General features: G+C 41.5%; 1 protein-coding gene across 1 annotated transcript in view; it reads left to right on the top strand.

Annotated features, from left to right (window-relative positions):
• The window catches only part of TGFB2 (transforming growth factor beta 2), a 62794-nt gene extending 37737 nt beyond the window's left edge, over positions 1-25057 (top strand). Inside the window, exons 2-7 of the mRNA XM_014951151.1 lie at positions 3811-3974; positions 18290-18422; positions 18541-18651; positions 21010-21184; positions 21755-21908; positions 23821-25057. Coding sequence (XP_014806637.1) covers positions 3811-3974; positions 18290-18422; positions 18541-18651; positions 21010-21184; positions 21755-21908; positions 23821-23979 — 896 coding nt within the window. The 3' untranslated portion in view covers positions 23980-25057. The remainder of the gene's footprint in view (positions 1-3810; positions 3975-18289; positions 18423-18540; positions 18652-21009; positions 21185-21754; positions 21909-23820) is intronic.
• The last annotated feature ends 1148 nt before the right edge of the window (positions 25058-26205 follow it).

Here is a 26205-nt window from a genome sequence, read left to right as displayed (position 1 = left end):
TCCTTTGTTTCCCTCTTAAGAAAAAAAAAAAAAAAAAAAGGGGGGTTTAACTATCAAATAAAAATGTCCACAGGCATCTTAAATTTATTTCTTTAAAAAAAAAAAAAAAAAAAAGCACAATTTGCTATCAGTGAGCTGAAATTTCAACAGCCTAAATGGTCCTAATAGTTAGAGGGGTTAGGGAAACTTGCCAGAGCGTGGAAAGCATAACAACTGCATTTAATAACAATCAAGCTACTCTTATAAATATTTGTGTGTGCTGCTTCAAAGCCTACTACACAGTCATTCATGTACTGCAGTTAGAAAGACGAGGGGGGGAAAAGGGAAAAAAAAAAAAGAGGGCGAGAAGAAAAGGGCACTCCATGTTTTGTAGCTGCCGTAATAAAGAATGGGCAAGGCACCAGAAAGAGAAGAAAAAGGAAAAGAAACCCTCCAAAGTTTAATAAACACAAAGGGAATAAAAATAAATCTTTGGAGCATTTATTACAAGCCCTTGATGGAAGGATTAGATTGAAGCTCTCAGCCTTTCCAGTGTGGGTGTATGTGTGAAGATGGCCTGTCTAGCCCCTTCCAACGAGGAAAGAAAAGTTGTTTATATTTCCTAATTTGGACTGTGCACATAGTTGACTTTTTTTTGTTGTTTCAATAGCAGAAATGAAAATTCAGAGGGGAAAAATAGCCTCATTTGGATACAATTGAATTTAGGTCTTCCTCCTTGCCAGAATGAAAGCCCAGCTCTCAGAAGAGCTGTGTCAAACAGAGTGTTTTGTTTCTCCTGAAATGTCAGTACATACAGTACTTGTGAGGAAAGCTGTGGAAATGCAGGGTTTAGTTCATCAAACACAACTGTGGAAGGCAAAGTGTCATCCTTTATGCAGAAGATTCCTGATTTGGGGAATATCTCCAGCAAACTCCTTCTATTCCTACTTTTGGTTTAAGGGAGCTTGACTGCATCCTGCTGTCCTCTCAGGAGCAATGCCTGAGGGTCTACGTGCTGTTTTGGATGGTCAGGTGGAGGATGTGTTCAGTCTCTCCTGTTGACGGTGCTCCAACCTGGAGCAGTGCTGCAGAGTGTGCAGTGTTTTGGGATAGGCCTCCTGCATCCCTCCCGTTGGTGCTTTGCTGGTCTGTCAGAGCAGGGCTGCTTTCTGTCCTAATTACAAAAACAGGAGATTGGACAAAGTCAGTAAGAAGCACTTTAACACTTACATACCTGAATACGCTTTAACCTGGCAGTTTGGACTATCCTGTGTAAAGCAGCTGATGAAGTTTCAGCTCATTCACGGAAAAAACAAAACCAAAAACGAACAAAAAGACTAAAAAAGCTAAATTTGTCATGCTTGGTGTCCACTAGGTTAATGGGAGGAGGAAGAATGCTGCCTTCACCTTCTCCAACTGTGCTTTATAATTTCTTCTCAACTGTACTATGATAATTTTGATTATGATTATTACAGCTGGAAGTCTTCAAGTTTTTCAGGGTTGCATTAATTAATAATGTAAAGATGATAAAAACAGAATCTTTCACTGCATTTACTATTCCCCCTCTCCAAAACAAATCTGTGTTTTCCTAGCTACAGGAAGCATATTGATTTAATCCCACTCATTAATGGTAATGGTTCAAAGAATACTTAAGGAATCTAGTCTGCAGCAGGGTAGCTGTGTTTACAGGGTAACCTGGTCAGAATCATTCTGGTGTCTACTGGAGTCAATGGGCCAAAACCAGAGGGGAGTCCAGAGGTGTCCAACTGAGTCTGAATTGATACAACTGTCAGGTTAAGGTGGACTCACAAAGAGAGATAAATTGCAGCATCTGAGACCACTTAAAGGCTAATCCAAAACCTTGTAGACTCCATAGGGTTCTTTCCATTCCCTTAAAGAGTTGCAAGTTCAAGTCTCAGTCTTTAAAGTTGATTAATTTTCACATAAAGCCCAATTCTGTAGTCAGCCATTCTTTTTCAGAGGAAGGGTTCCAGCTAGTAAAAAAACCTATTTTTTTTCAGCTGTACATGAATAATGCCTTTTCCTGAATTGACTTCCCATGGCTACTGTCATGAGTAAAAAATAATCAAATTTCTTTTGGGGTTTTTGCAAGATATAGAACTATCTTACATGAGAGATGAAACTTCTGTAAGACAAGAATTCATTCTTATTCATGGTGGGTATCCCAGGCCTGCCTTCCAGTGGAAGATAAATGCTCATTCTCTCTGTATACGAATGCACATATGCAAACACAAAACCACGAACACTTAGAGTATTGCTTCTCTGTCCGTCTTCTTTGTATGTGAAAGAAAGAAAAAATGTAAACACAGAGATGGTTCAGGAAAATCTATTCAGATACATATTCATGTATTTGTAATATACAGTATCTAAAATATAGCCACTGAAAAGAAAGACTACAAATATAGCACAAGAAAGTTCTAGAAATAAGTTAGAAGCTATATATAAATCAAACTGACAGTTAAATAGGAATTTTCAATCTGAAATAAAGTCAAGATGGCCAGGGTTTGTCTGTGCCAGGGCAAGTGGCTGGCTGCTAGTTTGGCTTGTCCACAGGGAATGAAATGGTAGGTTGATGACTCAAATAAATGACAGGGAAGGACAACTTACAACTCATCCTGGAAGCATCAATCTTATATATACATATTATTATGCCAAATTATATTCCTAGTAGGATTAGGTTTGGCTGAAGAACAAGTAGTAGTCTCGGAGTTTCCGATAGCAGAAAAAGAAGTTGAAGAGATCATTTATCTCATAAATGAGGGTATAATCTCTGATCCACGTAGCTTTTAAAAGAATTTGCAAAATGTATTGAAATTAAGATCATCGTTGCATAAAGTTATTTTTTTCTCAGAAGACCTTCATTTGGTATTTTGAGAGAGACCAGTACTAATGTGTTGCTCATGGGAGAGAGGAGTGGTTCTGCTGTGGGGAGTGGTTTTCATCTGTTTTTCTTTGAGTTCCCACTGTAAGACTGTAGCAAGTTTCTGTCAATAAGCCTGGTAGGCAAGAACAGTTGGAAGAAGGTCTTTAAGCTCTTAATATGTCTTATAGATATGAAAAAATATTATTAAGGATTTATTCCAACTACCTTTAATCGTTAGTAGTTAGAAGTAAAGGTAAGTGTACTGCACTTGGCTTCTCCCATCTCTTTTCATTGAAATGATAACTTACATTTTCTGTATCTACAAAGAATTAGGTATTAGGTAAAAGTAGATCTAATTCTCTTTAAAAGGTCTGCTTGCCATTTCCATCCCTTTCTTCCTTCTCTTCGAGCCCTTGTCACTATAATCAGAATGAATATTTTGTTCCAATAAAATCCTTTAATAACTAAATATGTAACAAAATCTGAAGCTGGCTAATTTATGCTCCATATTCTGGGGGGAAATGGGCTTCAGAGAACATACGGATCAGAGGAGTTGTGGTTACTTGTTGTCTTAGTGAATCCCTGTGAACTCTATGCAAGTCTGAAGGCATTTGCCAGATACCAACTGCTATGATTTTTTCCCATTTATAAGCATACAGGATTTTCCACCAGTATGTTGAAAGAGGGGACGTTTAAATGCATGATCTGAAATAGAGTTCGAAATAGTTGTTAGTCTGTGTTGATATGGTATTCCTATAATCAAACACGTGGGGTGGGTTGGTTTTGCGTTTTTTTTATTAAATTGTTAATAATATTAAATTGGCATTGGAAACTGAATCATGCTATGGTTATTTTCCTTACTTAGGCTGTCTTGTGTTACACTGTTTGAAGGAACAATGTATTTTATCATTTAAAAAATAAAAAAAAAAATCACTGTCTTCTTGCAGATGCCATCCCACCGAGCTACTACAGTCTTTACTTCCGAATCGTCAGATTTGACGTCTCAGCGATGGAGAAGAATGCCTCCAACTTGGTGAAGGCCGAGTTCAGGGTCTTCCGCCTGCAGAACTCGAAGGCACGGGTCTCGGAGCAGCGGATAGAGCTGTACCAGGTATGGTGGCACCTTGCATGCATCAGCTCCCCATCTTTCTGCAACAAACCCGCCTCGTACCTGTCTAGTGGGTGGAACAAATCACAGGGAGAAGCGGTTGAGTCCCATCTTTCCCAAGTAGCCTGTTATTTCCTGTGCCTTTCCTAGAAAGGGCTATTCAAAATCATATGAAGCTGAAATATGCAAACTTTTTCTAGTAGTTGTGCCTCAGGACTTGAAAGTTTCAGCAGATAACGATAACTGACAGAACATGAAATCAAAGAAGTCATCTCCAGGATTTCTGTCTCCCAACACCTGGCCTGTACTGTAGTTTACACAGAAGTCAAGCTCCTCTCTCTGTCCTGTGTTCAGGAGGAGCCTGCTAACCATTCCTCACAGAAATGGCATTGTTAATTATTGAGTTTCAAAGCTTAGCAGTTTCAGACCTGGCTTCTCTATAGTGGCCCAGCGGTTGAGGCAGGGGTCCGGACAGTTCAGGGACTGAGGGAGATAAAAAAATCACCCTGTGACTCTCTCCACCCTGAATGTTGATAAGGTTGATGTCATGTAATCTTTAAAAACGTCAGAGATATTAAAATCACTTACATTGAATCTGTGCAATTATGCAAATACTGTCTAGAGCATATTTCATCTAAAGCATCGTTCATTTTGCTGAGAAACACAGCAACCAAAAGGGGCTCAGCTCCCAGAAGTTTTATACTGAGTAAAACTCATAGTTATTCCAGCAACCCAGGACTTTGTTCTGCTGAAAACCCTGGCAGACAGGACACCACCTTGTGAAAGTGTGTTGAGCCCCTCTCTGGGTCCATTCTTGCTGCCCTCATTAGCTGTGCCCGAGCACTGCCCTGTGTTGGCAGCACTGTAAAGTCCCGTTCAGATCCAGGGGTTGCAAATGTGACTTAGTCTTCTCCCTCACTTTCAACATTCACTTTTTCCTGCCTGGTCTGGTCAAATGCAAGCCAAAGTGGGAGCAGAGTTTGGAGGGAGTTTGGGTTCACATGGTTGCTGAAGTGACAGGGCAAACCAGCCTTTAGAGGCTGGCAGCAGGAGAAGGCACACTGGACAGTTTAGACGTTGTTTAAACGTAGGAGAAGTGCTATTTCTAGTTGAATGTGGTTAAGGTCCACAGGTAGGTGGTCACTGGGTGCTTGTCTTCATGACGGTGGCCTGGCTGCCTTCCTTCCCCAGGACAGATAAATAATGTGTCATTTGTTAAAAAAAAGAAAGCTAGGAATCTTTAGCGAGAGTCGTGGGTGTTGTCTGTGTGTAACAGCCGTCACAGAGAATGACAACACTACAAGCCCCTGTGATGCTGCCACACCAGCCTGTTGAAACGATTGTATGTTCTGGCTTGACCTCACTGTTCAGACATCCTAAAAGGAGTTGATGGCATCTCTGGGCTTTCTGTTGTTCTACTTTCGAGAGCTGTTAGTCAGCCACCTGAAAGGAGTACAGCTGTGGTTGCCTGAGCTCGATTCATTGCCTTTCCATGTTTGAGGAACATGGGATACAAAGGGTTCAGCAGAGGTAGGGAAGAAAGGGCCTTTGCTTGGCTGGGATTTCGCCTTGTGATGAGAAACAGCTGGAGCTTATTTGAGAGAGCCTGACTCCGGCAAGCCTGTGCCCATGGAAATGACTGACACCTGCATCCAGGGCAGGTACTTGGGTCGTTTAAATAAATATTGAGCTGGTGAGTAAGGCAGTTTCTTTTTTAGGCTGGGTGGGGCGTACTGAGTGAAGTGTTAGGTGAGTAATGAGTGCAGGTTATTGTAGGCTTTGGTCTTTTCTCCACCAAGTAACAGGCGAGCCAAAGGCAGCGAGCTCTGAGCGTGTGTTTGTGCCAGGCATGTTTTAGGCATGTTGCTTTGCTCCTTCGCATGTAGAGAGGCAAGCTGTCTGTGGAGCGTTTCCCTTGCAGAGCACCTATTAAAATGATAACAGCTGCTTGATAGTTCATCTCTCTGCTTGACTTCTTGACTTCTAGACTTCTACAAGCTCCTGTAGCCGCCTTCTACTGGTTGTTTTCCCCCCTCTTTGGTCATATTTAGATCTTGCAATCTTTTATGCAGCTCTTCCCACTCCCTTGTATGGAGGTATTATATCTGGCCATCACAGAGATGGCCAGTCTGAATTGCATGGGTTCCTTGCCAGCAGCTCTGCTGCAGGAGCATCAGGGTCCCTAAATACTGCTGCCTCTAATCTCCATTGCAAGGCATGAGGTTAGCATGCAGTGTTTAGCAAGAAAAGCAAAAGCAGGGAGAAATTGAAGAGGAGGGATGCATGATCCTTTGGGATCCCTTCCAACTTGAGGTATTTTATGATGTATCGTAGGACGGTGCTACAGAAAGCACCCTGAAACTTAGTATATAAATAAGGAAGAAAATCTAAGGAGCTGAAGGTGAGGAAGGAGTGGGTAGGAGGTATTGGTCCCAGTGATGCTAGAGGAGCTTCAGGTCTCCCTAAGACAGATTGATAGTGCAGATAGGGGTGTCTAGCAGTGAAGGAAGCTACAAACGTAGGAGGTAAACAGGGAGAATGAGGAAGATGCTCATTTCTGTGGAAGTGAGAGAGGCAAATACGTTCTGTAAGGACTTCAGGCTTACTCAGGTATCTTTGCTTCCAGCATGAAAAGCCGCGTGTGGAGAGCAAGCCTTGCAGAGGAGATTGCTGATGGAATTGGCATGTGCAGCCACTGCTCCTCCTCCACGCATAAGCACTGCTTCCTGGCTTGTGAGATACGTGCTGTGCTTGCCAGGGCTGTTGTGCCCGGAAGGAACAATGTGGTTTTTCATCAGGCATAAGCAGCGTTTAATTATTAGGGTGGGTTTTTTTCCTCCTACCAAGTTTCGGGTTGCCTAGTGTTTTGCTTTGTTGGGAAGATCTTTTTGATGAAGGTTTTTGAAATTCCTCTCATACCTGCAGTTTCAGGGAAGGGTTGTTCCCGTCTTTCCTCGGTCAAGCAGGAAGAGAGGGGTAGAAGTATTCTTGATACAATCAGAGCTCTCTTCTTGTTCACTGGGAAAGTGGCCACAACACATGCAAGTCTCCTAACTGCTCTCCAAGAGCTCTCTGATTTAGTCCAGTGGCAGTTTAGTAGTAGTATATATACCACTGGTACGGGAGGTACAATATTACTCTGAAGGACTATTTTAGGAGCAGCAAGAGACAGATGTGCAGCCTAAATGGAAAAAATAATCAAGCAGAATATAAATACTTTTTTTCTCCTCCTGATTCTTTCTTTATGTGGTCCTCTGACCTTGCAGATCTCCCCCTTAAAATGAAAAAAGAAATGCAAGACTGCACCTTTTTGGCTAAGCTTTCCTCAGGCTGTACTTGGCTCCTTTTTCCAAACCACATCAGAAAAGGACTTTGTGTTTTCCTGCAGCCCTCGTTTGCACTGACTCTGGGAAGGCAGTCTGGGGCTGCTTGCTGTGGCCAGGCAGGACCGTGGCCCCTCGCTCCTGGCCCCCGGCACGGCAGCAGGTCCCTGTTCCCACCTCAGAGGCAGGGTTGGAGCAGAGATTTGTGCTGGGAGCGAGTGATTGCAGATCTCTTTGCCAGGTCTGCTGCCCCTCTGGTTTCTCCAGGCAGTAGGTCCTGGAGATGAATTCTCATGCGTGTGCCCTGGATGCAGCCACGAAGCCGGTGGGCAAGTGGTAATCCCCGAGGGCAGAAACAGTTTCTTTAATGTCTGTTTTCACCCAGAGTGCTTCTTGTGGTATTTTAGGATTAGTCAGTGACATCTGTGTGTTCCTGTGCAGATGGGAAGCACAGTGCACATGCTGAGCAGTCTCGGGATGGAAAATAATAAAACTCATAGAAGTAGGAATTAAGTTTCTTTTATAAGGTTAGTATAAAAGCTTCTGCCTCTTCGTGAATTAAATTCTTTAGAGGCACTGTCTCTTCTGTTGTTTCTCCTGCCCTGGAGTGAGGGTTAATCTGCTGGTGGTGCCGCTGGCCATCAGCGTGCAGGAGGGTGGGAAGCCAGAGGGAGGGAGGGAAGGAAGAAGGCAGGAAGGAAGGAAGGCAGGCAGGCAGGCAGGAAGTGGTGTGACCCATGATGCAGTGAGCACTCTCCTGCGCTTCTCCTCCTGGCCTTCCCCTGTGCTGCATTCGCTCCATGCGCTTCTCAGCGTGCACTGAGACTTCAGAAAATATTAAGAGGATAAAGTACTTTTGGGAGAGGGAGGAGGAATAGTATTAAATAAACAAGTTTTAGCATCCTCCAGTGGCCCTCGCTATGTTTTTAAAGATTTATGCCAAATGCAGGCTTTATTGGAATTTGATCAGATAAAGCGCAGTTGTTATGAGAATGTCTTTGTTCATCAGTTTTCTTGCCTGTTTTGAAGGCTTTATCACATCTTTCTTTTATTAAGGTGCTTCTGTATTTATGAATAAAGTCCCCGCACCCTTCAAAAAAAGAAAGCTTGTCTTTTATGAATAAACATTCCGAAAGATAAATAGGCACCACCACAAAGCTGGACGAGTAGAAACCCTCGCAGGGTGAAAAGCCAGTATTCAGAGAGCATTGTGGTATTGGTTTTAAGGTATTTTTATTATGTACAGACGGTCAAACAATAACAAGTAATAATTACTTCCTATGGAAGCAGTGCCATGTTTTGTTAACACATCATAAAGCATCATGAAAAAAGCAGCCGAAGTGCTGGATTTTATTGTCGTCGTTATCCGAGGCTGCCGTGGTACCTGAGAGGCTGCGGATGTGGGGGATGTACCACGGGATGTTTCAGAGTGCAGCACCAGGTTAAAGCTTGGGGGGAACATCGGATTGCAATGAAAAGTTTGTAGTAAGCAGGAGCAGACCTTTGGTCTTTCCATGTCAGGAGGGCCTGGTCCATGCCGAGGGCTCTCGTGGAGCTTGCTGAGGGTCTAGGAAGAACTGTCTGCCCTCCAGACAACGGTAATCCCCATTTCTTTAAGGGCCTCTTTTCCTGCTTGGAGGTATGAGGAGGAAGATGCTGTGGAACGTATTACCCGATTATGAGTCAGATTTAAATTTAAACCACAGTCGGTTGTTCAAATACTTTCAATTCGGACAATGTTTTGTCTTGTTTTTCAGTTAGGGAATACGTTTTGAGTGAGCTACTATAGATTTGGGCCAAATCTCCGCAGTGCAAATCTGACTAAATTTACACTGACTGCAGCAGAGCTACTCCAGACAGATCTCCGTATAATCGGGAGCAGAAGGGCCTTCTTCTTCTTTTTTGCCAAAAAGTGCCATCTCTAATGCCACAGAAAAAAATGCCAGGAAGCAGGATTTGTGGCTGTGAGCTGGCACAGGATGTCTGTATTACAGATATCACCTGGGGCATTTGATTTTAATTGACTGCCGTTGCTGTCACCCACATCTAAAGTAGTATATTTGGATCTCACAACTTACGTATTGCCATCCTGAAACCAGACTCTTGCGATCTGAAAGGTTATAAGATTATGTTAAATGGCAAACGTACAGTGGTCTTTGAAGTGCTGAAATCAGTATAAAGTGTGGAGTTAATAACTTTCTACTCTTACCAACCTCCCCCTCCTTCCCTAGCCCCCTCAGCAACAACTCTGGACCAGAGGAAGTTAATTTGCAGTATGTATCAGTCAAATTGCTGCTTTCTCCTTGTTTTAGAATTCTCTTTTTTTTTTTTTTGTTAAATACTGTATCCCTTACAAAAAAGAGTTGGTACACTGGAGACCATGTATAGAGTACCTTTGGCAAATAATCTGTGAGCGTGGATGAGGGGAAGTATTATCGCTGTGTCATATTCCCTGCGATTTATCTTGGATGCAGCCACCTCTTGCCAGGAACAAAGCAGTTCCTGAAGGCGACTTGAAGAAGCTTATAATATCCCCATTAGCTATTGGCACGAGCCAGCGTGTGCTCCCAGCTCGACACTGCCTTGCATAGAAATGTGTAGCACTGAGCTGATAGATTTATTGCCATTTGTGGTGCATGTACATTATCGGGAGCGTAGGAATGCAGGACGTGGGTCAGAAACCAGCTGCTAGGTTTGGGATCCTGGTCTTTGGGCTGCAGTCTGGTGGAGTAGCCAAGCCCACGTTACGCTGAGACAGAAGCAAGTTTTAACCAAGCACTGCGGCGTGGTAGGCTGAGGCTGGGCTGAGGAACATCAGGTTGTCCAGGGGAGACATCCCCAGGTTGGGCTAGGGAGCCCTTTGGAGGGGGGAAGGTAATATTGCTCTTTTGGGGAGGTGTAGGAAACAATGCGAAGCCTTGGTGGAGAAAAGCCTATAGGAAGAGGAGTGGTTTGGGTGGAAGACTGTAGGTGGTGGGAAGAGAAAACCACAAGGAGAATTGTGACTTACGGAAAACAGTGCAGAAAAGAGGAAGGGAAGAAAGAGGAATGACTTGAAGAAGATGACAAAATCTTAGAAAAAGCAGAAAGTCCAGATATTCATATGGCAAAGAAAGTTGCATGCCAAAATGTTGCAGTAAAATGCATCTGAACATAGATGTTAGGGACAGGACTGAGGAAGAGGAAGGACTTGGGAGACCTGTGCTTAAAGGGGAGATGAACACCCTACAGGATCTAGGGGATTTGGCTAGAAGACAGGAGAACCCACTCTGTTTTTGTTGACTTTGGCTCCTCTTTTTTGATACTTTAATAAAACTTAATGTGCCTCTGGCAAGTTAAAGCTAAATGCTAGATAAGTTTATAGGATTTTTTTTTTGTTTTGCTTCATTTTATATAAAATCTTTCTTTGGAGCTATCTTAAAATCTCCTAAACAGCAGGAAATTGCACTCAATATTTCAGAATCTTCCAGGAGAAGGACCCCAGACCCTCCGTTCTTGTTTATTGCTTATACAATGCAGAGTCTTCCTGCTGCTTAAGCATAAATCAGACTGAATGGCCTCAGGGCTGTATCCCAACTTACACTGCACATGTATCTTCAGTGGCAGGAGGAAGGCCCTGCTTGGGGAACAAACGGAGAGGAAATCCCTTCTCAGGATCCATTCCATTCCCAGAGCTCATTCCCTCACCACAGGGTGAAGCAATGAGTCAGTCACAGCGATTCCGTGGCATACTTGACTTCCCCTCCCTTTTTGACCTGCTTTAGCTGCTCATCTCTTTACCCTCCTCACACTTTTCCTTCTTTTACCTTTCAGCAAGTAGCAGCCAACACTGTAAGAGAATCCTCCTGCAGTTGTAGCCCATAAAGATATAAAAGGGGTTGGGTTATGTGTGCAATATGTTCTTTTTATTTGCAAGTTTGCATGAAGAACGTGTCTGGCAAGTTCTACGTAGATGGATCAGAGCACTGTGGTTTTTTTTAAAACTCTGGCAAGTACTCCGTACCTTTGTATTTTGGCAGGAACTCTGCATCTCGTATAATAGTCTCTAAAGATTCTGCCTTCAGTTTGAGTCTGATCTGGAGACCTTTGCGAGCAGTGGAAAGACTTCCATTGATAAGCAGGGGGGCTGTAAAGTCCTTTCAACTCCATAGCACTGAAGGCAGAATCTGAATTACTCTTTTGTGGTTACAGGAAGAGCTTGAAAATTTGCACCAAGAATTTTTGAAAAAATACACAGTCAGTCTTTTGCACTAGTGGCGATAAGAAGCAGCTAAGATTTTGATAGCCAGTAGATTCCCAATTATCTGGCAAAAGGTACTATATGGAGGGTTTGCACTTTACAACATATGTTTCTACATATAATTAGTAAGAAGCTGGAGAGGTTTGCAACGGAATGAAGGGTTTGCTTATCCTTGTGTCCAAGATAGGATCAAAGACCTCGAACTCCAACAGGGAGTGAGAAAGGAATGAGAATTAGCGTGGTCATTTTTTTAACTTTAAGTTTTAGAAAAGGCTGGATGGAAGTGCCTGAGAGCTGTCTGAGACCTTTGAAATGTAGAACTAGGCAGCAAGTGAATCTTTCATTAGGGTGAATAGTAGGTAAGAGTTTGGAAGCCACAAGCAGCTGCGTATGCAGACCTGGAAATCTGGTTATTCCACTGCAGAGGGTTAGTGTGGAATCCCATACATGTTTCTTCTAGTTCAGAAGAGGTTATCCTAAACAGCAGTTTTCAGCCATGATGTTGTGCATAGCTGAACTTATCTCTCTTGTGATGTTAACCAGCATTAACACATCATTTACCACTGGATCTCATTGTTTGGGCTTATTTACTTTGAGCTTACAAGTACATGTCAGGTTATTTCCATTATTTTAAAATGCCCTTGAAGTTCCAATGGAAACCATGGATAATAACTGATAAGTAGGAGAAAGATTAGTGAGCCTGCCAAGATGTTGTAATACACAAGAACATCACAGTAGTCTGAAATGACAGAGAAGAGAAGGGAAGGAAGGAAGTTATCAGGGAGCCAACAGCATCTGGAGGGAGGAGATCAGACAGTCCAGAATGAATGGAGAGGAAAAACAGATTAATAGCAGGTTTTTACAAGATAATGCCATATTTACTGCTATTCAGTGATTGCAGAACCCGCACTGACTGACAGCAGTGACCGTCCCAAGTTCCAGGACTATGCAGCAGACAGGGTAGATATTTTTAAGTGGCCATATGATCTTATTATTATATTTTGGAAGTTCATCAGCTTGTTTTAAGAAACTTTAAGTTGCCAAAAATATTTCCTAACAGTTGGTTACTGTAATTCTCAAAACCAGCTATAAAAAGCCCTTGTTGTTCCTAAAGCTTGGCCTTTGATGTGTGCCTAGGGTTTTTTTGGCTGCAGGAGATGTATGTCATCGATGCATCACCCTGTGTATCATCACTGCTGAACCACATTCAGTTTTTTGTTTGTTTTTTTTTGTTTGTTTGTTTGCTTTCTGGGGAGGTGATGAATTTATTAGCCAAATCTATTGCACTGTAAATTATACGTAATTGTAATTTTCCTATTCTTCTGCATCTAACTGTGGTAATTATAGGAGACTAGAAGTAATTATTGGCCAGACCATCAAATCTGAAATAAACTCAGAAAGTTGCTGTTCTGGAGCTGCAGTTATTTGAAAGAACCAGTGTGTCTTGCTGTCATTTTTTTTTTCCTTTTATGTGTGTAATGAGTCATGGAGTCATGTTCTGATGTCTGCTCTCGGTGATTATTGTCTAGAATACATACACTAATGTGTTGATTCAGTTATCCCCTGCCTTAGCTGGCTATATATATGAGAAGGGGAGTAGGCGAAGGAAAATTTGAGCAAAATAATTGCATTTCTATTAACAGAGTCTTGGGGTTTGGAGGTTTTTTTGGTTTTGTGTTTGAACCAGTAGAATTATACCGATGCCGAATGCTGCTGCTCTGCATATATCAGCCTCTGGTATGCCCCATTTTTTAAAGAAGCCATGTTTCTGCTAATTTTGCAAACATTCTTTGTTTGTTATCATGAATTATATAGTGTTCTCAGTGTACTTTACAGTTTATAAAGTACAGACTGGGACAATTCTTGTCCTTATTTTTATACTCAGAACCATGTGACAGTTACTAGAGAGTATAAACATGTTTGCATATAAATAAACATAGTTTCATCCTCCAGTATTGTAATGAAGATTTCAGCTACTTGATACTTAAATTTTAAATAAATATATTAGTTAATTCTCTCCAGTTGATCTGAAAAATAAGCATAGTAGGTGGCAGAAGTAATTTAGAGATCAGTATTTTCTGGAAGCTCGCTTGTCATTCTTCTGAAACCAGTGTGTGGCAAAAAAAAAGCTTTTCACCGCTAAATGCCCTGGTTGTTGTGATTTGGGGTATGCTTCCAGGATAGCATCGTGGTCCAGCCTCCTGTAATGGACAAGGAGGCACACAGACAAATCCCTGCCAGCAGAGCAGAGGGTCTCCCCCTGAAGACTGAGCAGAACGCCTTCGCAGAACCAATGAAGAGCAGATTTCAGCAGGATTTATAAAATACCAGAAATCTGGCAGGCCTAATGAGGGTGGCATGTGAGTGCTGTCATCACCAAGATCCCCAAGTGGGCTTCCTAAACATATGTAGCTGTACAAGCAAGAGCAGTGCTTTGTTTGCAGCTGTCTGGCTGCTTCATGAGCCTTTCCCTGCCATTAACTGCATTGTTCATGTATTCACGTGTTTGTTTTGCCGTGATCTGCTGGCAGTAGCTGCAGGTATGTGTTACCTAGAGAACCTTCACAGCTATTTGGAAGATAATTTTTTCCCCAGGTTGTTTTAAGAGGGGGTCAGGATAGGAAAAAAAAAAAATGATGAGGGGAAGGTTAGCAGTTCCCACAGAAAAAGATAGCTGGAAGGCAGGGCTTAAGTGTACAAGATACTTTGTCAAGAGGAGATTAATAAGCGTTTTGGCTGTGTGATTTCCTGTGAAAGGGAGGAATCTTGTACAGAAAGAGGGCAGGCAAAACCAAACTGTTCTTAGAATTTAGAGCATTGCTACTGAATGAAAATTACTCTGCAATTACTCTGGGCTAGAAGTTTGCTGGATAACCTTTTGGTAACACTTCTACCTATTCAGCTCACCCCTACCTAATGTGATCATCTGCATACATTCTTGGTGTTATCCTTTGTTAGAAAAGGCAGTGTTGCATTATCACTCTGTTGAAAGCAAGACCAAATAAACAGCTGTACCTGGAAGGACATCCCCGTGTTCAGAAGCTGCAGAGATTTTGCACAGCCTGCTTTTTGAGTTTGTTGATTTTGTGCTCTCACTCACACGTGTGTGAAGGCGTGCATGCTCACACCTGCATGCGTGCATTTGTTCTGCATCGTCAGCTGCTTGTGCATGCAGATGTTTACTCTGTCTCCTGCTCGTGCAAGTGATTGGATCTATCATCTCTACATGGAGGTGGTGATGCAAGGTACTCTCCCCCACCTCAAAAGCCCTAGCCATCCACGTCGTGTCCCACAATCATACCAAACTCTTTCTGCCTCCCTAAGAGGGAGTGTTTGCACAAGGTGCCAGAAGGAAATGAGAAAGGATTAAAGGGAACGTTTTACTTAGTCTTCCTTCTCCCTTACGGCTTTTTCCCCCCCTTGTCTTCTGTTAATATTTTTAGTTCTCTGAAAGCTCTTTTGCACAAAGGCCTACTTTTCAGGCCTTCATTTAGCTCCTGCAGATGTAAGTTGTGCAGCAACATCTCTGATAACAGTGTTTGATGTGGTTGCAATGGGCTAAGCATAAAGGTGAGGCAGTGTTTACAGGCAAGGAAAGGCAATGTTTATAGGTAAAGGTAATATCTCTTCTACGACCAATCAGTATAGTTGGACGAAGTAGACAAGGTTTCAAGCACAAAAGCTGCAAGGCACAGAAAAGGTTTTTCTTCTTTTTTGCAACAAAACTAGTTGATCTAGTAGAAAGAAAACATTGGAAATACTGAAAGAGAAGTTTTTCAGTGGAAATACAGGCTTGAGGGTGTATTGGAAGAAACAGATGTGTTGCTGATGGGGAAGGTAAGACCAGAAACGTAGTGCAAAGTACAAAGAAGCAAGCCCAAGGGGGAAAATGGCAGATAAAACCTAAAATGCTTATCTCGTGTAATAATTTCTGGATGACTCATTTGAAGAATGTCTGCAAGAGGCCACTTCATTTGCCACCATGTAGAGTGCCATTGCTTCAGTGTGCATGGAAACGTAGAATGCAGGACAGGAAAAGAAGCGAAGACTCCTTCATCAGGTTATTTTGTGGAGGTAAATAGGCTCTGAAGATCCAGCCTAGGATTTTATCATCCATTAACTTTCCACACTTGCAATGATGTAACAGAAAAAGAAGGAAAAATGGAAATGGTGGAGCTAGAAGCTCATTCTGGCTTACAAGCCATTACGTTGTTAAAATCATACATCACCTTAACACTGTAAAGATACTTAGCCTAGGAGAAGGAGGTTGAAGCAAATGTGCTAATTTCACTAGGTATGGTACCCATCACACATAACAGCCTTTTGCTTGAGAGCTGCTAGTCATCATGTTTAACCCATGATGTCAATTGCGGAAACTATGCCTTACTTAGTTTGTGACTTTTTAGCTCATTCTTCTTAATTTTCTTCCTGAATGTGCAACACAAACATGGAGAGGTGCCTTACTTTCAGATATAGCTACCATAGTATGGATCATATCTAGCTCTTCTAATCTACGCTGTCCTCCCTGTCCCACAGTACCCTGCAGTTTTGAAACCTGCAGACACTTTTCTTATCATTCAGTTAATGGTTGAGGATGGATCCTCTTTGTAGCATTGGATACATGCAGCGATGATGTCTTTTACAAATGCCTTTCATGCCAGGTACACGCTGTGAGCCCCTGACTTTGTCTTTTGGTATCAATGGGATCGGGTTAAAGACATTTCGTTTTGGATACCAAGGCACAGCTGAGTCTTCAGAACATACTTAAGACCAATTATAGTTAACATCAGGAGATTGCTTTTGGCACATTACTTACTTTTAGCTCCTTAGAGCACTGCCAAAACTGAGGTATGCAGTCTCTGGAGTCTTTGGAAAGATATGACTATGCAGAAAGGAAGAGACATGAGCCAAGTTCTTGTGTCCCATTTGCCTCACACACACCCCCCCGCCCCAACACAACTTTGCAGAATGACAGCTGCATTACATCCTCAGAAACACTTGAGTTGACCTGATAAAGACCAAAGGGAAGACAAAGTTATATTTGTACTTCTCTGGGACTTTCCCAGCATTGATTACTGATTCTCTCATCCCTCTGGCACTTCTGAGCAATGGTAGTCCCCTTGCTGCTGCCAGACTCTCTGTAAACAGTTGTTCAAACACTTTGTTTGAAGGTTGCCTCATAAAAAGGAGTCCCAATGTTCAGTGTTTGAGTGCCCTCGGTTTCTACTGGGAAACTCAGCATCGCCTACTAGGGGCACTTAGTAATTTGCTGGACTTGGACCAACATCTTCTCATGTCTTTTTGCTAAATGTGTTGATCAGAAAGAAGGCAAAGAGCTTGTCATGCTGCTGTTCTCATAAGAAAAATGTTATTGTGGGAGCTGCACTGTTGGCCTTTGGGAGGTCCAGCACTCCCTTGAAATAAAGAGAGAGACTCTACATGTTGGACAGAATCTGGCCTTTTTAAGCCTGCTTTTCTGTTTAATTTTGAAAAGCCTAATTTTATCATGATGACATAATTTCACACCTATTTTGAAATATTTTTTTTACACGTATTACACAGTTTCACCATTGTTTTATTCCAGCAGCGTTTGCTAGATGTCAGGTCGGTCTGGGCTGAGAAAATAGAAGGAAACAATGAGACATTGTCAGCTATTCATTTGGAGATGGACTTGGATGGTTAAGAGAGGAGGAACACCAAACAATGTATGAAGTCGCACAGCTGCCATGCCAAAAGTTACAAAGTGATGTTATCTTGTGGTATCTTGATTGGAGTTGACTTCATGCTACATGGCATTCCAGCTTCCTGCATCGCAAAACTATCAACATAGTAATAACCAGGAAACCAGAAACCTGTTAGCAGCCAAAAGTCCGGTTGTTTTCATCCTAGAGTTTAGGGTAAATAATTGCAGACTCTGCTTGTATGTGGGAAACCAATTGCTGAATTGTTTAGATTGGAGGAAGACTGTGGGCACTTGAAATTCTAGGCATGCAGTGCTGTATCTTTGAGGGGGTGGGGTTGTTTTGTACAGGTATTTTTTTATTGCATGCTCAGTAGCAAGCTTTGCTGAAAACTTTTGACACAAATACACAATGCAAATACAGCTGGCATCAAAGCCCGGGTGGAAGCAGCATTGCCTGTTGCACAAATCTGTGTGTGGCCACGATTCACACCAGGCTGTCTCTGCATGCCCCCAGGTTGCCTGTGTGGATAATAACTTTTTTTCTGTTTAATGTATGAGTAGTACCTGAAGTCAGAGGAAAGGCTAGAAGCATAAATAAGGCGATATCGTACAGATTGGGTTTGGGTGAGCATTATAATATCTTCACTGGACAGACTACATTGTACAAGCTTTACTTTAGCATCTGATATTATGCTCTGACCACTGCAAGTATTACTGAAGAAGGTAAAATAGCCTCTGTTGGTGTTCCAGTTACTATGATCTTTTGACCACTTGTGTTGCAGAACAAGTTTTCAGGGCAGTCTTTCTGTGTGATTTCTCTTCGGAAGGAATATGTGATGACGTGCTTTTCTTGGGAGCATGAGCTGATTTCATTAGGGCATTTTATATCACCTTTCTCTCCCCACAAACTTTAAGAAAATTCTTTCTGAAACCGTGCCTCAGTGTACATCTGCTGCATAGAGGTTTGAGCTGTAATGATTTTTTTTCTGCTATTTTATAATGTTGGTGGTCTATTTAATAAAAACCAGGTAAATGTTAACCTGTAGGCAATCATATTTGTTGTTTCTCGCAGGTTCTAAAATCTAAAGAATTATCATCACCAGGACAGCGCTACATTGACAGCAAAGTAGTTAAAACAAGAGCTGAAGGAGAATGGTTGTCTTTTGATGTCACTGAGGCTGTACATGAGTGGCTCCATCACAGAGGTGACAAGAAGTGCTCTTTGCCTTCACTCCTGCCCCAACTGCTCCTCCGTTAACTCAGCAGTATTTCAGGGTCATTCCTTGTGTGAAAACCAATTCCACTTACTTTTGTGTTTTGCAGACAGGAACCTTGGATTTAAGATAAGCTTACATTGTCCGTGCTGCACCTTCGTGCCTTCCAATAATTATATCATCCCAAATAAAAGTGAGGAGCTTGAAGCAAGATTTGCAGGTAACGAAAGAAAAGAAATGTTTTAAAATGTTGTGGTATTTACTAATTGAGGAGGGAAACAAAGAGCCGTTACTGCCTCTCTAAATGGCATTCAGCTGACTGAAAAATCTCTCATTTGAGAATCTTGATTCTCAGCTGGTAGGAAGTGGTATTGAAGGCAGAAGGCTAAAACTACATCATCTGAACTATTCTGAAACCAGATGGTATGAGTAAGCCTTCTCATACCATGCATGCAGCTTCAGTGTCCTTAAGTGGCTGTGTTACAGTTTGCAGCGTGCACATTGGATATACATACAGTTTTGGACGTAGGGAGGACTGTTGTACAGTAGTCCATCCATTGATGCACAGTCATGAGAAAATTTGCTGAATATTTTCAAAATAAACCCTTTGACTGCTGTCCATCCTAGCACTGTAAGGGTTCAGGCTTAGTAGAGGAGGCTACTGCTGGAAAGTTGAATTAAGGTGATGTTTGGCTCGCACGTAAGATGCTTGCGGTAGATATGTGTGTGAGCATGGTGCATTTTTATGTTATTTAAACAATACTTGTGGCAAATTTCCAAAGTATAGGTAAGGCAACAGTTGGCTGCTTTGTTTCCAGAAGCACCTTCCTTTGTCCTTATGAATATAGAGGGTCCCAGTGTTTGTAAGTACGTGAACACATACTTGCAGCTCTTCAGGCACACTAAATATCTCCAGCTACCTTTTTTTTTCCTTATGGTCATATCAGTAATATTCTAAATTACTCAGAGCAATGGCATCAGCCACTTTGGGAAGATCTGAACAATCAGTGCCAGGCTTGTATGATTGTCTACAGTGTTTTACTGTCAGCACGTTGTGGCTTGAAGAAACAGCAGTGGTGTGCTTGTCCATGTGCTTCTACTTCCAGCAGTGGAAATCTGATTCTCAGGTGAAGTCAACAGAACTACATTAGTTAACATCGATTATCTCTATATAATCTACGTTGGCACATAGTATTATTGTAACATATTTGTATATTAGTCACACAAAGTATTTTTTATGCTGTCAGTTACCTTGGTAAAAACTTAAAGATTGGATCGAGTGGGCATTAAAAAATAAATCACAGTGTGTAGTTAAGGTTATGGATATCTGTGCTTACTATGGACAGCAGACAAGGTGATACAGAGTAAATATATCAAGGTCACGTAAGCTGCTCTGTGTTTTTAAGCCATTCAATTTTCAGTTTCAAAAACGGAAACGTTATTTAATTGACTGTGCTATAGTTATCATTCACCAGTATGTATAAAACTATGGCTATATTAGAACCAACCCAAATTTGGTTTATACATTTCTCATTTATTAAAGCATATCATGATCTGGTTCATTTGTTTTCCAGGGATTTAGCTATATTCCTTGTTAACTATTAATTTCTCTAACCATTGTTTCACTCCGTTGGAATTTTTTCCTCTAAGGAGATACATGTACTGTACATATGATTAAAGCCGTCGTGTGTATTTAAAAAATTGTTGGTATCATATTCGGTTGCTGTAATTGCAAATGTTAAGAAAAGAAAAGTTTATCTTTTTCTCTTTAGATAGTATTATCTGGTTCAGGAGGTTAATTTTCAAAAGGGCCTTAGCAACAGGCATAACATGAGCCGTTTGAACTCCTAGGAAAGGTTAATACCTTGAGTCTTTTGCCTGTGCTATTGCTATGATAAGAAGCTAGTAATGCAGTTAGTGTTTCAAGAGAAAATACAAAATGTGAGGTCATTGATTTTCAGTTCAAGAAGAAATATTTTGATCAATGTCCTTGCCATGCCCATACAAAAGAAGAGGCTAGAATAACTGACTTTATGGTAAAAATTAGCAGATTTAAATAAAGTGGCAATGGTAGACAGAGAATGTACAAGCATTAGAAAGAGGTAAATGTGGTTGATAGAGAAAACTAATGGGATGGAAGTAAGCAGTGGGAAATGCAGGTGAAGTGTCCAGAGCAGCTTTAATGGTGTTACAAGGTTTTACAAGCTGTTAAAAGATGGGAATACTGCCCTAAGTGAAGTGACAAAAGCATCAGTGCTTGGGGCACTTGAAACTAAGTAACGCAGATCCAGTGACTGAAGTAATCTTTTCTGTTACTCATTTCAACAGTTCTGGTAAATGTACTGAAATTCCATTAAATGGCTGTGGGTGTGGGAGGGCTGGATACAATAGATAACATGAGAACTGTGAATATCTTAGGGATCTTGGGTTGAAATTTGTCCCCACTTCCCCAGTAAACATGCTCAGATGACGCCATCATTTCCCAGTTTCTGAGAGAATTTTTTTTTAAAGAGATGGTTTATTTAATTTGTGAAGAAAAAACAACACAATGTTTATTACCAAAATGTATTTTTTGAAGGTATTGATGACTACACATATTCCAGTGGTGATGTGAAAGCTTTAAAGTCCAATAGGAAAAAATACAGTGGGAAGACCCCACATCTTCTGCTAATGTTATTACCCTCCTACAGACTTGAGTCGCAACAGCCCAGTCGGCGGAAGAAGCGTGCTCTAGATGCTGCCTATTGTTTTAGGTAACTATGCATCCATATTCAGTATACTTACATGGTACTACCAGCCTGTGAGGTGTAACGCAGTTGCTTATCATGTTTCTTTACAGTTGGCATTTATACAGAGCACAGACCCTCATTTGCAGACCCATGGGGTCTGTGTGCTGCAGGTCTCTGCCCAGCAGTCTGCAGTCCCACAGAGACAGTGGCAGATGAGGAAGGTTGTGGCCTTAGAAAGCAGAAGTTGAGTTCCATCTGGGGCTATTCCCAGACCCATCAGTCCATTGCAGCCAAATTATCACCTCCATTGCGCTCACCTACTCAAAGAGGCCACTTGGTAGGACCTGGAGAAAAATACTTACTAGTCCTCCAGGGAAACCATTAGCTTTGTCTGTATAAGCAAGTCCTGCCATGTCTAAGCATCTGATTTCAGTTACAATATAAGCTACTATTGATGTGATTTGATTGTGAATTTTTGGGACTCAGACTTACCTGCCTGTAAAGCATCATTAGGGGAGCAAGCAACTGGATTTTTTTTATTCCCTGTGTGGTCTTTGTTATGACCGGTGTATTTGTCTGTGTTTTGTTTCCCAGGAACGTGCAAGATAATTGCTGTCTGCGTCCACTTTATATTGACTTCAAGAGGGATCTTGGCTGGAAATGGATTCATGAGCCTAAAGGATATCATGCTAATTTCTGTGCAGGAGCCTGCCCATATTTATGGAGCTCAGATACTCAACACAGCAGAGTAAGTAATGATTTTGCTAATTTTCAGCTTCTGTGTTATAACTGCAGGGTGAAATATGTTTCTAGGACTTACAGCAGCACCAGTGACCAAAGTGTGTATTCATTATCTCAATAACTAAGGATGATGAACTGTGGCCCAATAGAGGGACTTGCACTCACACTAGTGTTGAAGCAGTAGGAATGCATTGGCTGGCCCAGAGATTATGTTTTTTTAATGTGTTCATCAATATGATATATGGATGGATTAAATGCTTTTTGTGAGTATGAGCTTGGTGTGGCTTTGGGAGCCTGCCCGGGAAGGGATCTTTCATTACAGGGCATGAGTGGAGGATGGCACAATGAGTTCAGTCAGCAGGGGCACTGAGGGAGGCACTTTCAGAGTAACAAAAGGGCTGAGTCTTACCACCTGATTATCACCTACTTTTATGACCTGCCATTTTTCATTGTTACTGATATGCTACTATTGAATTTCCTGAAAGCGTACTGATAGATGCATTTCTTTTACTGCAAAAGGTGTATTCATTCTCGTACTTTGAAAATTCATATGTGAAGGAGGAACCGTGTGTCTGGGATGCCAAAGAACCAATAGTCATCTGAGATGAGACTTCTTGTTTCAGGAATTAGATGTGCTACTTTAGCCAACTGCCTTAGGATCAGTAGTAAGATATAGGTAAAGATATAAAAGATATATAAAGCTAAGATATAAAATAAGCATTTCACAGTTCCACTGTGAAGTGCTTATTTCTCTCAGCTATCAATAAAGATGTCTAGACAGTAAACGCAAGGAGGCTGACATTTGCATCGCAGTTGTCATAAAGTAAGAATTTCACCCTCAGGTCCATACTAAGAATGTCTCTCCTTTGTCAAGCTTCCCTTAAAATATCAATTCAACATGAGCCAGTAGGGAGAACTCTTCATGTCCAAGGGGCAGCTTGCTTTGCCTTTGGTCTGTAGAGCCACAATGGCGTGTTCTTCCTGAACTAACAGACTCAGGTACAGATATGCTTTGTAGCTGTCACTGGCTGTGGCATTGCACTATTAGCAATGTCAGCAGGCAGAGGTATAAATAAGGTAAGTATGTTTCCTTGCTGGTGTGGAGTTGTAGCGTACACAGTTTGGAGCAGCACTTGTTTTTAAAGGAAAGAGGAAGAATAACTGTCATGGTCACAAATATGTGGTTTGGATAGTTGCCCAAGGAGTCAGAAGTTGCTTAATAAAGTAGTTAGTGTTGCTGTCCTGAACAGGTCTTCTGTCTCTCTAAGCTGTAAATGTTGTGTTGAAGTTCTAGGAAAAAGGTCACTTGGTATTTGGCTAACACATTAATGGTTCTTCCTTGCAGAGAACCATATATATGCATCCAGCATGACATAAAGCAGCAGCACTGCTGACTTCACCCCAGCTGGTTCTCAGCAGAGTAACTGCAGCTCTACTCCTGGTGCTTGCAGGGCGTCATTAAGGGACTTAGTACAAGATAGCCAGAGAGGAAGAGCAAAGGAGTGCTTATGCTCTGAAGACCTCTCTTCTTCCTTCAGTGTACTTGTAAAGCCACATTCCTGTAACAGCAAATGGCAATCTGAAGACTCAGATCCAAACTTTTAAGTGTCTTCTTTCCATATCATTACAGTGTGCATGTTGATTCAAAGGGCTGCACTTTCAAGGCAGGCTCCAGGCATGTACCTGTTTTGGGGTTTAAGACTCTACAGGTAAAACCTCAGGAAACTCAGGCAGATTCTGACACCAGATTGAACTGGAGAAGCATAAAAGATATTGAAATCCAGAAATCTTCGTAATACTTCCAGGGGGCTTTCTCTCAGGCACTGTGGGAGGAAGCGGTGCAGACAGGAATTTGCTCTGTAGTGGCAGGAAGGCAGAGGTAACTCTTAATCTCTCTTTTTTTTCCTTTCTCCTTCTAGGTACTCAGCTTGTATAACACAATAAATCCAGAAGCTTCTGCCTCTCCATGCTGTGTGTCCCAGGATTTGGAACCCCTTACCATCCTCTACTACATTGGCAAAACACCCAAAATTGAACAGCTGTCCAACATGATCGTAAAGTCTTGCAAGTGCAGCTAAAGGATACCCCTGAAACAGCATGACGTGTGTGTATTAAAAAAAAAAAAAAACACCAAAAAAAAAACCAAGGAAGAAAAAAACAGAAAGAGAGAGCGAGAAGGAAAGAAAGAAAAATGAAACCCCAGGTTCATCAGTGTTAAAAGAAAAAAAAAAAGAAGAAAAAAAAGCGGTACTAGTCTGAACTGTTTGAAAGTTTGTTTTGTTTTGTTTTTTAAACTGGCATCTGAAGCAAAACATTGAAGGCCTTTATCCTACATTTCACCTACACATAGTGTGAGATAGACAAGAAGCAAAGTTAAAGAAAAAAAAAAACCTTTTAAAAAATAAACACTGGAAGAAATTTGTTAGTGTTACTATGTGAAAGGAAAAAAACAGGAAAATCCCATGAAGTGGAGTTGCTGTATCTGTCCCGTGCCTTACTTGATCTCTCTATTGTTAAGCAATAGGCATCCTACCCATTCCTCTTAGCTGTAGAGTTAACAGTGCGTTATTTATTTGTGTGTAAAAACTATCAAATGAACATTTCCATATCGCCATTGGAAAAAAGAAAACCAGCCAATGTGGACAAAGTGGAGACCAAATAAGCTGCCAGAAATACATATAAAGTCTAAAGGAAGACAAGCTCAAAAGAATCAGAAAAGTAATTGTTAGTTTAGCTCAATTAAAATAGAAATCAGATATTACATTATTGAAAAACTCTGCCTTTAAAATACCTTATTTTTCATGCCAGTTGCCAAGAGAGGCTTCTTGTAAGGACTCAAACCCTTGTTTTAAATACTGAATAATTTACTAATAAAGGACACTGTTTCAGTCTCAAAGGCAAGTCTATAAGATTTTTTTTTTTACTGTAAATGATTTAAAATGTCAGTTTAGTAAACCAGTGAAATATTTAACATGTACTGGTCTAATGTTCAGACCTTAATATGTTGCTGTATAGCTATGCTATGGGATTTTTTTGTTCTTTTGGTATATGTAACCATACCTAGAGTATTACAATAGGTGGGTAGTAAAAGCCAGCTTAATTGGAAACATATCTGTAGATCTCTATTTGTAAACTATTAAAAAATTAAGTACTTTATGTGTAATGTGTAAATTTTCACCATATTTTTGTACTCTGTAATACCGTCAGCTCTCATGAGTTTGAATTTGAATTTGGGGCTCTTTTTGATCACTCAGAATCATGTGTTTCCCTCTAGCTGGCCAGTATGAGTAGAGTCCCTATATTTTGACTTGCACTACAAATACATGTTTTATAATAATTGCTATACATGTGCTTTGTATATTGTTCATCATTATGACATAAGCTACCTGACTCCATTTGTTTTTTTCTGTTTTATAAAAAGGATGGATTAGAGCGATCCCTCCCCGCCTCCTCCCCTTCCTCCTCGGTTGTCCCCCTTTGTAACGCTTCAATCGCCACGCGGTTCGGGTTCCTAGACCCTTGTATTTCCTTTTGGCTAGAGAGATTCGAATAGATGGGCAGGGAGCGAGGAGGCGGTGCAAGAAGAGGTGTCCCAGCCTGGCTGAGATGAGGCAAACCCTTGCAGAGAATGACATTCACCACTGTGCAGAAGGCTGGTGGGAAGTGGCTTCTGTGGAATGCCCTGAGTGGGGCGCGAGCGGGGTGAGTTTGTAGTCAGAGGCCGTGCCTCAGCAATTAGTCCATGGGACTAATTGGGGACCGAGCCTGCTCCCGCTGCAGGTAACAGAGGTCTTTAGCCCCTTTAGGCTGTGGGTGTGTGTGTGTAAAGATGAGCAGGATCAGACCCTTGATTTTTGACTTTGCCAATTGTGGTTTTTTTTGCAACTGAGTTCACGTTAACGCTTCTTTTTTTTTTAAAAAAAAAAAAAAGGAAAAAAGGAACACGGGGTTCCTAGGATTTTATTGCGGTTACACACGTTTAAATTTTGTGGAGGGGTTAAAAATATAAATCCACATCATACTCTTTAATTTAAAAAAAGCCCCAACCCAAGTGAGCAAAAAGTTCACGAAGGCGTCGCATTCAGTTCATTTCACATGATGAATGGTTTCGTACAGCAAAGCTGGAAAACTGTGTTAGAAACATACTACTTGGACGAGAAGGACATTTTCTGTCATTGACCCGAGCGGTGTTGAGAGGATGCTCCCGAGCTCGATGTTGTCAGCTCCAGTTTTCAGAAGTGCAATTCCTTTGGCTGCAGCAGAACACTGATGCAAAGCTGAAGTACCGCAGCTCCTCGGGACCT

Source organism: Calidris pugnax, unplaced genomic scaffold, assembly GCF_001431845.1.
Source record: "Calidris pugnax isolate Ruff unplaced genomic scaffold, ASM143184v1 scaffold24, whole genome shotgun sequence".
Lineage (NCBI taxonomy): Eukaryota > Metazoa > Chordata > Aves > Charadriiformes > Scolopacidae > Calidris > Calidris pugnax.
This window is presented reverse-complemented; position numbering and strand designations above follow the sequence as displayed.